Below are 12,626 nucleotides of genomic sequence, written 5' to 3'. Positions count from 1 at the left end.
AGCAAAAGAATGGGGCAGCTCGAACATTCAACCAATAGTAGTACATCAGCTTGCACTAAAGTCTGACTGTGGAGCAAAGACCGAGCAGAGTGGAAACAACACCAAAGTCTTCATTCTCGGTCTTTTAGTTGGTGCCTTGAAGAAGGATTTTGGTACGCCATCAGATGCATCTTTGTTCTGCTCAGCCTCATGATGAACTCAACATCGATTGAAACTGGCAAGGATATACGAGTTCATTACAGAATCTCCCCGGTCAACTCTCCCTGCCGCGTCACCTCATCCAACCACTCAGCTCAGTTGGTCTCTCATGATGGATATATCATATACTACCTTATGCTGTCCTGACTGAAGCACTTCGACTCATTTTACACTTTCTCATTCCCACCATGACCACCCAAAATTCTTCAAAAGAACCGGAGACAGTGGTGCAACAATCCATTCTTCAGCAAGCACAAGCTGCTGCTGCCAATCTCGCAAGTCCCACAGGCCAGGAAGCTCTTCTGCAAGACATTGATCTTGTCAACCCTGAAGACGACACCCCTCCCCCGGCTTATGGCGACACCTATGGCGAAATAAGCAACGAAAAAGACGCCCCAGGCACCAGTGCCTGTGTCACCGACGACGGCCGTGTTAACATCCGCATCAACCATCTCAATCGGCGTCTGTCTCAGATCTTTACTCCCGCCCTCCGCCAGGAGATTGCTGAAGATGATCGCCCACCTCCTCCCCCGTACATCCCTCCATCCTTAGGAGGTGAAGAGGGAGTTCCCCCACCCCCACCCCTGAACGTCGTCATCCAAGTCGTGGGCTCACGCGGAGACGTGCAACCTTTTGTTGCCTTGGGAAAGGTTTTAAAAGACACCTACGGCCATCGAGTACGTCTGGCGACTCATCCCACCTTCAAGGACTTTGTGCAGGAGAATGGCCTGGAATTCTTCAGCATAGGGGGCGACCCCTCCACACTGATGGCCTTTATGGTCAAGAACCCTGGCCTGATGCCGGGCTTCCGCAGTCTTCTAGGCGGAGAGGTAGGGCAGCGAAGGAAAGATGTTGCAGAGTACATTCAAGGCTGCTGGCGATCATGTTACCGAGCTGGAGATGGAATGGATCTTGATGACAATTCTGAGCCCTCCGGAAACGATCCTGCAACAAGACCTTTTGTCGCCGACTGCATCATCGCCAACCCTCCAAGCTTTGCTCATATTCATTGCGCAGAGAAGCTAGGCATTCCTCTCCACATCATGTTCACCATGCCATATTCTCCCACCCAGGCCTTTCCCCATCCACTCGCCAACATCCAGTCTTCCAACGCCGACCCTCAACTCACAAATTACATAAGTTATTCAATGATCGAACTCCTCTCATGGCAAGCTCTAGGCGATATTATCAACCGGTTTCGTGCGAGGTGTCTCGGCTTGGATCCCGTTAGTATGATCTGGGGCCCTGGGGTGCTTCAGCGCCTTAAGATCCCTCATACATACTGCTGGTCTCCGGCTCTGATACCTAAGCCGAAAGACTGGGGCTCTCACGTATCAGTATCCGGGTTTTATCTTCTCAACTTGGCCTCCAACTACACCCCTACCCCTGAGCTCCAGGCATTTCTCGACGCCGGTCCACCCCCCATCTACATTGGATTCGGGAGCATCGTCCTCGACGATCCTAATGCCATGACGGAGCTAATTTTCGAAGCCGTCAGGAAGACTGGCCAACGAGTCCTCCTTTCCAAAGGCTGGGGCGGCATGGGCGCTGACGAGCTTCGTATCCCCGACAACGTCTTCATGCTAGGGAACGTGCCCCATGATTGGCTCTTCAAGCAAGTCTCATGCGTCGTTCACCATGGAGGTGCAGGAACCACAGCGGCAGGCATAACCGCTGGCCGACCAACTCTCGTCATTCCCTTCTTCGGAGACCAACCTTTCTGGGGCGCCATGGTCGCTCGAGCAGGCGCCGGCCCCAACCCAATCCCTCATAGACAACTCACAGCGGATAAACTAGCCGACGCCATCAATTTCTGCCTGAAACCTTCAAGCCTAGAACGCGCCACTGAGCTCGCAGCCAAGATGGCAGCAGAGAGAGGCACCGATATGGGGGCCCAGTCATTCCATCAACATCTCGAGCCCGACCGGCTCCGTTGCACTCTCGCACCATCCCGACCAGCCGCATGGCGCATCAAACGCACGCAAATCAGGTTGAGCGCTTTTGCAGCTTGTACTCTGGCGAATGCAAGCCTTTTGGATTTCCGTGACTTGAAGCTCTTTAGACCACAAGAACATTACACTGATGAGGGTCCTTTGGAGCCAATATCCGGAGGTACCATGGCATTTGCGGGGTCGGTCGGTAGCATGTTGATGGGGCTGGTCGATTTTCCTTCAGAGACGCTGAAGGCCTTGAACATGTCGTCTGGGCCCAGTCGAAGGCAGACCACACAAACGACCATGAACAGGGAGGAGTCTCTTGCCCGTGTTCAAAACACTCCCCGATCGTCATCTTCCACTTCCAACATTGGGTCAAGCTCCATGTCGGATGGCAAGGACCATGACATGCTGCGCCAGACTGGCGCACATACAAGCAAAGGCCTCGGGCGTATCGTAAAGGCAATCGTGCAAGGACCCATGGACATATCAGTGAGTTTCACCAAAGGACTTCACAACGTCCCCAAACTTCTGGGAGACGATACAGTACGCCCTCAGGAACAAGTCAGCGACTTCAAATCAGGTGCCAGAGCAGCAGGGAGAGAGTTTGGCCTCGGCTGGTACGACGGTGTCACCGGCTTGTTCACTCAACCCTGGAGAGGCGCCCAGAAAGAGGGTGTCAGCGGTTTTTTCAAAGGCATCGGCAGAGGGGTTGGAGGGTTCGTAGCCAAGCCATGTGCAGGTGTTTTTGGTATCCCTGGTTATGTGATGAAGGGGGTACACAAAGAAGTACAGAAGTTATTTGGCAGCAATGTCCAGAGCTACATCATTGCCTCTAGGACGGCTCAGGGATACGACGAGTGGATGAAGAGCTCTGATGCAGAGAAGGAGGATGTCATTGTTCGGTGGAGGCTGATTCAGAAGTACCTAAAAAAGAAACTAGACCCTGAGATGGTGCGGGATCTCCTAGAAGCATAGCGAACAGGATATATAGAGGCGAATACTCCTTATGGCTTACCATTCCACCACTTCACCAAGAAGTCCTCCGCCTGGGTAAACTTATAGTCGGGCAGCAACTGGTTCCACTCATCCGAACAGTCAACTTCCCCGGCCTGTAGGGCCAAAAGCATGCAGCGAGAAACCATTTCCCCCCAAGCCTCAGCATTTTCTAGTCCGACAGCAGGGTGCTCGATCTTGAGCTTCCAATCACTCTTGACCACTCCAGCCTTGAGGTCCTGAGCCTTGAGCTTTTCGACCTTGAAGGGACCGCGGATCTTTTCTCCAAGGGCGATGAGCTGTCCAATCGTGATGCTGTTGCCTCGGATACCTCCCACAACCGGCCAGACGCCCTCGTAGTCGACGGCTCTGGTGACAACCTGAACGATATCCTGGACTGTGGTGAGGGAGATTCGGGCGTCTTCGCTGCCCTCCAGGATGAGTGCTCGCCGCTTCTCAAAGCTAATGGTGAACTCGAGCGGAATGACATATTTGGAGGATCTTTGAGGGTAGACTAGCTCGTCTAGGAAGAGTCCTGGGTGGAAAAGCGAGTACTCGAGGACCTCGAGCCATCAATCAGTCTTGGCTCTATATAGACACACATTTAAAGCATCCATAAAGCTTACTTTTTCGTACTTGTTAAGTGTCTCGAGATACTCGCGGACTGTGCCCTTGCTTTCATACCAGGGAAAATTTTCAAAACTCGACCTGTACACGAACAAGTAGTCAGAAGCTGTCATGGGCTTTCAGTACCAGGCTAACTCACGAGAACCATTCGCTAGGGGCGAATCTCCTAACCCCGGCTGCAACACATGCATCAATGAGATGCTTCTGTGCCACTCCACCCGCGTCCAAGTGTGCAACGATGAACGAGAGGACAGTATCGACACCCTTCAGCACAACCTTCAGTTGAGCCGGGTCCTGGTAGTCTGCCTTGATCCATTTTACGCCCGACGGAGACGTGTCAGAAGGAACATCCTGGCTAATGGTCAGCGGGAGTTGATTCAAAGGGATGATGATATCAACAGCCATGCCTTTCTGGATAAGAGTAGAATTTCATGCTTCCCAGTAGCAACAAGGCCATCGATAACCTCCTGCCCGAGGTCTAATTAAAATTTTAGTTCTGTAGTCTTTCAGTAAGGTACTGCCAGGAGGATCATACTTCCAGAGCCGCCTGCGATAGCAATCTTGACCATTGTCTCTTTAGGTAAAGAAGTGATCTAGTATTCTGTGAGAGCTGTAAAATGAATGAATATAGATGTGACCTTTCAAGGCAAGTGTTGATCTTCTTCCAATCATACTTATACCACCTTGACGTCCTGATTGTTGGATTGACGGATACACGGGACGTGCACACTCCGCCGAGATTTCGGCCGAACCATCCGCTAGACGGAAATGTACAGTATCAACGTTAATAGAGCACTTATTATTAATGCGTTACGGATCGTTAACTACTCCGCCGCCTCAATTACTAGCAACCATAAACACACTGTTTCCGCCGAACCATGCTAGAAGGCAATGTTTTTTCCGCCGAATTTGTCTCCAGTTCATCGCTCCGACCATCACTCCGACCATCACCTCCGAGGCCAACTTCCTGCATAGCATAGCATCGTTTCCAAAGCCCCGAATTCATTACGTTTCCCGGCCACGATGGAGGCTGCCACCTCAATCCCGGGATGGGGGTCCCCTAGTCCATCGGCGGCTGACATGCCTAACCAAGCCGTCGTCGAAGTCCAGGCCCCAAGGAAGAGGTTCCGCGTCCGTAAGGGCACAAAGAGTTGCTGGGAATGCAAGCGGCGGAAGATACGCTGCACATTTGCAGCATCCACGGACATGCGTTGTACCGGGTGCAAGCGCCGGCGGACGGCGTGCGTCAGCCAGGAGTTCCCGGACGAATCTACTGCTTTCTGTTCCACCGACATCGGCAGACCGCCGGCTTACGGAGACAGACTCGGCCGCTTAGAAGCCTCCGTTGAGCTGCTGGTCAAGAGTTCCGGGGCCAATGGTCGCAACTGCAGTGACCCTGGTAGTCCCTCTCGCGTCACCCTTCGGGACACAACTGGCTCGACCGACACTTTGCCCCAAGCGGGTTTCATATCTTCAGAGACTCCTGTGTGGACGTCGCCCATCTCGCCCGCAGGAGAAGTGGTAGTGGCATGCAAACTCGATGAAATATCCCGAGCTCTTGCTGCGACTTGGCCGAAGCCGCATGAACTCGAGATGATCTTAAGTGAGCCACTTAGCGACGGCATATCCTTTTTGGAAATCCTTCATAAGATCGGCTACATTCCCAGCGCTCCGTCTAGTGAGGGCTCACCACCACAAAGCGTGCCCCTTATTCCGCGGCCGCGAGACATGTTGCAGCTGCCACCGCCAGGCTCGCGCCCTGTGCTTATTGCAAAGAAGATCTTCCTCCTGGGTCTCTACACTCAAGGCATACAACCCCATACCAAGTATTACGATGCCATGTCCCGCATGGTAGAAGCCGCCATTAGCCTGGTAACGACCAGGGACGAGCTCACCAACTCCCTAGAAGGGATAGAGTGCATTGCTTTGGAGTGTCTTTACCATGAGGGTGCTGGGAATCTTCGCCGCGCATGGCTTGCAATCCGCAGAGCCATAGCCATGTCCCAGATCATAGGCCTCCACCGCGGCAATGCCACGAGCTTGTCTTTAGAAGCTCTGGAGCCAGAAACTCGTGAGCGGGTTGACTCTGAGCACATGTGGCTTCGAGTTATGCAAATAGACCGCTATATCTCCCTGATGCTGGGCCTGCCGCATTTTTCACCCGAGAGTGTCCCCGCCCAGCCTGAGTCGATGGAGCGATGCACCCCGGTAGAGCGGATGCGGCGTCTTGACGCGGTAGCAGGAGGACGCATCCTAGTGCGCAACCAAGACGACATTAGAGACGGAGTCACCGAGACGCGTGAGATCGACCAACTACTTCAAAGGTCCTCAGAAATCATGCCGCCTCAGTGGTGGCTGTCCGGTAGCGAGGCCACCAACTACCAATCCAATCAAGGGGAACAAGAAGGCGAAGAGATACAAATCCTGGAAGCGACAGTCCGCATCACAGATCAACTCATCCACTATCAGCTGCTTGTCCAACTTCACTTCCCCTACCTTCTCTGTTCTTCCACCCAAAGCAAGTACGATTATAGCAAGATGACAGCCGTCCATGCAAGCCGTGAGCTCCTTCGCCGCTTTCTTGCCTTCCGCGTTATTTATCCCGTCAGCTCCTACTGCCACGGTCTCGAATTCAGCACTTTCATAGCGATAGCGGCACTTTGCCTCGCTCACATGGAGGCACGCCGCCAGGTTCTCGCCGAGGAGATTGCCACCAAGAGCAGCGTGCTATGCTTTCTGACACACCAGCGACCGGCTGACCGGGGAATGATGGAGCGAGCGGTTGAGAATATGGAGAGTTTGGCCGCTGCCCGTAATAATATTCTTGTAAAGAAGGCGGTCGCGATCCTGCGGCATCTCCTTATTATTGAGGCGGATGTTGCAGCCGGCGGATGGTACAGCGCGGAGTCTTCACCTGCAAAGACACATGATACTGAGGAGGAGTTTGGCGGGCTTAGTGAGGGTGGAAATGTGCTACAAATCCTCATCCCGTACTTTGGCACCGTCAAGATTCGCCGCAGCGGGATTGACACCTCCATTTCATCACTGATGCCACCGCCATCAGGGGGCCGAAACGAGCACGCAGAATCCAACACGCAGAGAGCCTCCGCGAGGACTAGTCATCCCGCTGTCTTCAGCCTCGATAAGAACTCACAGGATGCACATATTCTTATGCCCGAGTTCGACACAGGGACAAGCGATTGGGCTTTGCAGGGCATAGACGTGAGCTTTCTCGGTGACCTCGCGGGGACCGGGACGGATGCGGTAGTATAAAGGCCATGGGGATCATAGGACGGCACTTCCAATGAATAAGTCGAGGCTGATTACACCATTGAGAGTTGATAGCTTTGCCTCGACTGGAAGAACCTCCAAAGGCAACAGAGCTCAACGAGACGCAAGGGAAGTATTGGAATTTGAGAAGCAGCTGAAGCAAGTTCTGGCGCAGAGTAGAAGGGAACAGAAACAGGGCAGTGAGCGGGCGTCAGATATGAATCTCGATGAGAAGGATGGCGACGAGTTTGAGCTGTCTAGGGAAAGACCCGAAAAAGATAGCTGAGAAGTCGAGAGCATCGCATGATTCGGGGCATCTCGCGGGCAGCACCCAAGGTGAGTTCGAGGTGTGACAACAGGGGGAAGACAGCACAAGAAAAGAGAAAAGAAGAGATTCCTCCTCCTCCCCCACGCGGGCGGGAAACCGATTCTTGAGGGTAGTCGTGCCAGTTTTCAGCTCTTCTGCGGTGACAGTACCAGGTCATCCTCATTGAGGATGGGATGAGTTGAGATCTCGAGGTCCTTCTCGCCCGTAAAGACCAGTAAAAAGGTGAGGCGTGCACATGTGCGTGTGAATCTGCTTGATTCTTCTCAGTTCCCCTGCGGTTGTTCCCCAGCATCTTGTCCTCGCCGTAGATGACCTTCATCGGGGTCTATATCGCCCATGAGTCAGCGATGTAGTTGCTTTCGGGACGTGCCGTTTTATGGTTGCCCGGGAGGCTTATAGACTTCATTGAGAAGAGGTCTCCTGAGTACGCCTTGCAAAGCGCTCTGTTCTCGTCGTCCGGCGCGTGTCCCCATTCTGCCCACAGCTTGCTTGCTTGCATGTAGTGTTGCCAGTTCTCTTCCATGTTAGAACTGCCCTCGGTGGGTTCCTTTGGTGCGGCGAACTTGACGTAGGTTAGTGACATGTCCTGGGGCGCGTCCTTGTGGTAAGAGTCCACCGGTAAGAAGGTTCAGGAGTAGGCAACTATGCGAGATGTCTGTGAAACACCTGCTAGCACTACAGACGAGGTGACAGGGGAAAATCGTACCTCCTTGTCAAGACAATAGCTGTTAATAGATATAATGGCTCCCGTACTACGATACTTGTGACTTGAACGAATTCACTTTATATCCATACAATCAAAAGGTTGTTTCTACTGCCCTGACCTAGACATCTGCTCCAGTATTTTATGTCACAACTCGCACACTTCGACCGCTCGCCGCTAACTATGATGACCCTTCAGTCCAACTAACCATTCGGTGTTTTGGGTGAGCACCTCCGACACTTATGATAAGGGAAACGGCGTTTTCCTTTCCGATATCTCGCTATGAGTATGCTCAATTCTTTGCTGTTGAGTATTTGACCCCCATTATCGCCAACTCGCCGCCCCCTCCCAGGTCTGAACTTCACACTGCCAGCAACGACGTCTTCAAGAACCCAATCGGCGGGCTACAAATGAGTTCACATCTTGGGCGGGGTGTAGACAGTGCCATCATGGCTAACAATCCAAGAACCTGCCATCCGATTTGGCAGAATTTTCGACGACCCTGAAGGGCAAGACGAAGGCTACATGATCACTCTACACCCCCGTGCCATAGGCATTTCCGAAAGCGTCCGGCTCCAATGCCATAAAATCAACAAGACCATCCGTGCTAGCCAATTGCTTTTCCAACCCCTTCGAAACTCGACCAGGAATGGGAGTACGTAGAAACATGACACACTCGAGTTCAAGTGCATTAACATTACATTACAATAGATCATTTACATTATATGACAGACTCTTTCAAGAGTCAGCTAATTATCTACAGAGACTAAATCATCGCCTCTATATCGTATCGTCACTCGAAGATGCGGCTCCTGACCCGTTTGATCTCCTCGTTTCCCCGGAGATCCTCGTAACTAACCTGAACCTGGACTTTGTCGAGGGTTTCTTGTTCCCCGACTTGTCTGAGCCTCCATGCCCCTTTCCCTTGTTGGAGTCCTTGGTCGCCTGCGATGAGGCAGTCGAGCCAGTTGGGGTTGGGCGAGTCGTCGCCGTCTTTGACTTCCTCGAATCCTTTGAGCTTGTGCCCTTTTCCCTTTCCACTCCCTTCTCGCCCTTCTCACCTTTCTCACTCTTTTCCCCTTTCTTGGGTGCCTTGGTTGGCTTTCCCTTCTTGGGACCCTCAGTCTTCGATACTGAGGCGGTTGAGGTAGCTGAGAATGAAGAAGACTTTGTCGAGGTTTTCTTCCCCTTGGAATCTTCTCGGCCCTTGCTCTCCTTCTTGTCATCGGAGTGTTTGGTCTCTCTTCCCTTCCTTGAGTCCTCCGTCTTGGTGACAGATGAGGATGAGATGATGCTGGTCAAGGTTGAGGTCTTCCTCTTGTTGCTGTCATCTTCATCCTTTCCTTTGCCCTTGCCCTTGCCCTTGTTCTTTTCATCACCGTCATTGTTCTTCTTCCCCCCATCAGAGTCCTCTCCCTTTCTCCTCTTGAAAACAGGGCCCACAGTCACCTCAGGCTCCAAAGCCCTGCGAGTCTTTTTGGCCACACGAACAAGAGTCGAAGTCGATTTCGCCTTGGAGGTTGTGGTCTTCTTCGCCTGAACCTTTGCCGTAGTTGTCTTTTTGGCTGCCACTTTGACAACCTTGGAGGTTGTGGTAGGGCGAGCAGTAGATTTCGCTTGCACCTTGACCTGGACGGGCTTTGAGGTCGTTTGTACCTTGGCCTTTGCCGCTACCCGATGGCTGGTGGTGGGCTTAGCTTTGACGTTGACGACCTTTGAGGATGAGGTCTTGTTTGCCTGTACAGCGACTCGAGATGTAGAGGTCTGTTTGGCTTTCTGAACGACCACCTTGGACGTTGATGTCTTTCCTTTGACAGCCGGGCGGACAGTAGTGGTAGGCTTGGCCTTGACATTGACCACCTTGGATGTCGTGGTCGCTTTGTGTAAGGTAGTAGGAGAAAAGTCCTGAACCTTGGCCTGAACAGGTTTGGCACTGTTCTTGATGGCATTGACCTTGTAGACGTTGAGCCTCTTAGCCGCACCACACTTCTGAGCCTTGTTGCCCTTGCAAATCACGTTACACTCCTTCTCAGGCGCCTCAACACTACCGCTCGATGGTCCAGCATTACTGCAGTAGCAACCCTGACCATCCTGCAGCCCCATGAAGGCGAGGTTCTTGTTGGCGCAGTAGTTTGCGCACACTTCGATCGTCATCTTGCTGCCCGACGTCTTGGCCTTGCCCAGTGCCAGGCCCTTCTTGCCTTCGGTGTAGCAGCCGAGATAATGGGGCTGGATGTTGAAGCTTTCAGGACTGGCCATGGGCGTGTAAAGGGTGTTGTTCCAGATGGAGATGCGATTGCCAGCACCACATTTCTGAGAGGCATCACCTGCACAAGGCATTCTACAGTCACCGTCGGATGCGATCGAGGACTGTGTCTTGGGTGCGTAGCCGCAGTAGCATTCTCGCCCATACTCCATACCGAAGAGAGGGAAGTTGAGCTTCTTGCAAAAGGCGAAGCAAGTGTCAAGCGACACGGAGGAGCCTGTGAAGACGGCACCAGGCAGCGTCCGACCACCAGGGCCTCCATCGGTATAGCAACCTGTGTAGACGGCCGCGCCGTTGAAGGCAGTAATAGGCCCAGCTGGCTTTTCGGGCTGGGTGATCTTCCAGACACTCAGTTTGTTACCAGCACCACAGTAGCTGAAGATGTTGCCCTTGCACTGCATGGAGCACTGGGAGATATCTGGGATGTTATCGCCGCCAATGGTGTTGCCGCAATAGCACTCTTGGGAGTACTCAGTTCCGGCATATAGATATCCGCCAGCTTGGCAGAAGGCAACACACATCTCGTTGGTCATGCCAACAGTGTCGGCAGTACGATCCGACGAGAGCGCGCGACCGTTTTGGGCTTCAGCGAAGCATCCTTGGTATGTAGCCATGCCGTTGGCGATCTTGGTCGAGCCGACAACAAGTTGAACGGGAGGCGTATAGGACGTATCATTCCAGACGGTGAGCAGGTTGGGTCCTCCGCAATACTGCGTCATGTTGCCACTGCAAATCATCTTGGGTGCTGCTGCGCAAATGGACGCCTTCAGGTATGAAGCACCATTCGTCAGCGCGCTTGCGCAGTAACATTCACGGCCGTTCTCCATACCCGCAAGAGGGTATCCTTGCTCCTTGCATGCAGCAGTGCAGTACTCGATGGTCATAATGTCAGAGGTGACGGCGTACTTGTTCAGCGCTCGAGCGTTCACCCCCTCTGCCGCGCAGCCAAGGTATGCCCAAGATCCAACCTTGTCACCCGGCGAAGGGTTGAACCATTTGCCAATGCCCATATCCCCAAGGTCATTGAAGGGTGGCTGAGTAGCACAGATGCCTTGGGGTGCTTTGGCAGGGCCGCTCGTGACCTGGTTGCAGCCGGGAAGCTGGTCAAGCATTCCGCGGACAGTCTCGTTGACGATGGGAGGCATCTCAGGGCAGTTGTCGCTGAAGAAAGGGGTTTGCGACGAAGCCAAGATTGGACACTTGGAGATGGCTCCCCCGATGGCGTCGTTGTTGATGCAAGACTTGATGGCGCCCTTGAGAACCGACATATCCCAACCGTTGAGAAAGTCGCCGTGAAACCCGTATCCAGTCGTGTCGCCCTGGGCAAAGACAAACTTGCCACCCTTGCTCTTGTCGATGTTGTTGACTCCGTAGATGACCTCGAGGAATAGGTGAGGGAGCATTCGAGGATGAGATGGAGGGCAGATTCCATTGTCAATCTGTGACAAGTATGCGACGTGACTCTGATCGGGTTGGTAGTCACCTCCGTTCCAGCAGGTCTGAAAGTGAACCTGCGCTCGCATGCCGTTATCACAGTCCGTCTTCCACATAAAGTTGCGCTCCTTCGAAGGACCAGAGCTGTCCAGGCAAGCGAAGCTAATACGCTCTGCCACTGGTCGGCCCTTGCATCCAGACTTGCTGTATGTCATCGTCTTCGTATCCGCCGATCGAGCAGTGCTATTTCCAGAAAGCATCTTGAATCCAGGAGGGAATGGCTCAATGTTGGACCTGTTCTCGCCGCGGCCGAGATAGTACACAACAGTGCCGCCATTGGGAACCAGCTGAAAGCTGCCATTCGAGTGTTGATAGAAGAGCTGTGGTGTCCAGTACGCCGACTTGTCATCTTGAACCTCGCAGGAGCTGCATCGTGAAGCCTGTAGGTCGTCATAGGTGGCCGAGACGCCAAAGTTGCTGGCTCCAGAGACCTTGTGAAGATGCGCAGCAACACGTCCAGGAGCAATAATGGGATCAACTCGCCCAGTCTGGATGATACTGCATGACATACGCCAGTAGGCATCAGCCAAGGTAGCGATGGCCAGGAGACCCAGGAGGGTCTTTGTGTTGCAGTTGACCATGTTGTCGAGGGTGTGGCGGTTGAAGTAGAACAGGGAATGGTGGTTCGCAGGTCCTTGTTCGACAGGACACCCGTTGTGAAGCAAAGAAACTCTAACGGTTACAGGAGAGACATCAGCCCAACCGAACGGGTTGGGATCATCCCAGATATACCATGTTGGGAGGAGAGGGTTTGGGGCTATCACAACATCGACCTACCGGTAACCGGTGGCGGCCGATATCGAGGAGACG

The 12,626-nt window shown here is 53.1% G+C and overlaps 4 protein-coding genes across 4 annotated transcripts; 2 read left to right on the top strand and 2 right to left on the bottom strand.

The window, feature by feature from the left end:
* Positions 1 to 386: 386 nt before the first annotated feature.
* On the top strand, positions 387 to 3,110 carry NCS54_00328700 (Glyco-transf-28 domain-containing protein; the record flags this gene model as incomplete). Its single annotated transcript, XM_053148867.1, has 1 exon — positions 387 to 3,110. The coding sequence occupies one exon, from the start codon at positions 387 to 389 to the stop codon at positions 3,108 to 3,110; it is 2,724 nt and encodes a 907-aa protein (XP_053004842.1).
* Positions 3,111 to 3,139: 29 nt separating this feature from the next.
* NCS54_00328600 (NmrA domain-containing protein) lies at positions 3,140 to 4,324 on the bottom strand (the record flags this gene model as incomplete). Its single annotated transcript, XM_053148866.1, has 5 exons — positions 3,140 to 3,691; positions 3,755 to 3,836; positions 3,895 to 4,110; positions 4,155 to 4,233; positions 4,291 to 4,324. The coding sequence occupies 5 exons, from the start codon at positions 4,322 to 4,324 to the stop codon at positions 3,140 to 3,142; spliced, it is 963 nt and encodes a 320-aa protein (XP_053004841.1).
* Positions 4,325 to 4,778: 454 nt separating this feature from the next.
* On the top strand, positions 4,779 to 7,028 carry NCS54_00328500 (Zn(2)-C6 fungal-type domain-containing protein; the record flags this gene model as incomplete). Its single annotated transcript, XM_053148865.1, has 1 exon — positions 4,779 to 7,028. One exon carries the CDS (start codon positions 4,779 to 4,781, stop codon positions 7,026 to 7,028), a length of 2,250 nt encoding a protein of 749 aa, XP_053004840.1.
* Positions 7,029 to 8,836: 1,808 nt separating this feature from the next.
* On the bottom strand, positions 8,837 to 12,397 carry NCS54_00328400 (Hypothetical protein; the record flags this gene model as incomplete). Its single annotated transcript, XM_053148864.1, has 1 exon — positions 8,837 to 12,397. One exon carries the CDS (start codon positions 12,395 to 12,397, stop codon positions 8,837 to 8,839), a length of 3,561 nt encoding a protein of 1,186 aa, XP_053004839.1.
* Between the last annotated feature and the right edge of the window lie 229 nt (positions 12,398 to 12,626).

The sequence above is a fragment of the Fusarium falciforme genome, chromosome 2, assembly GCF_026873545.1.
Source record: "Fusarium falciforme chromosome 2, complete sequence".
NCBI classification, from domain to species: domain Eukaryota; kingdom Fungi; phylum Ascomycota; class Sordariomycetes; order Hypocreales; family Nectriaceae; genus Fusarium; species Fusarium falciforme.
Note: the sequence above shows the minus strand (reverse complement) of the source record. Positions and strands in the feature narration are given on the sequence as shown.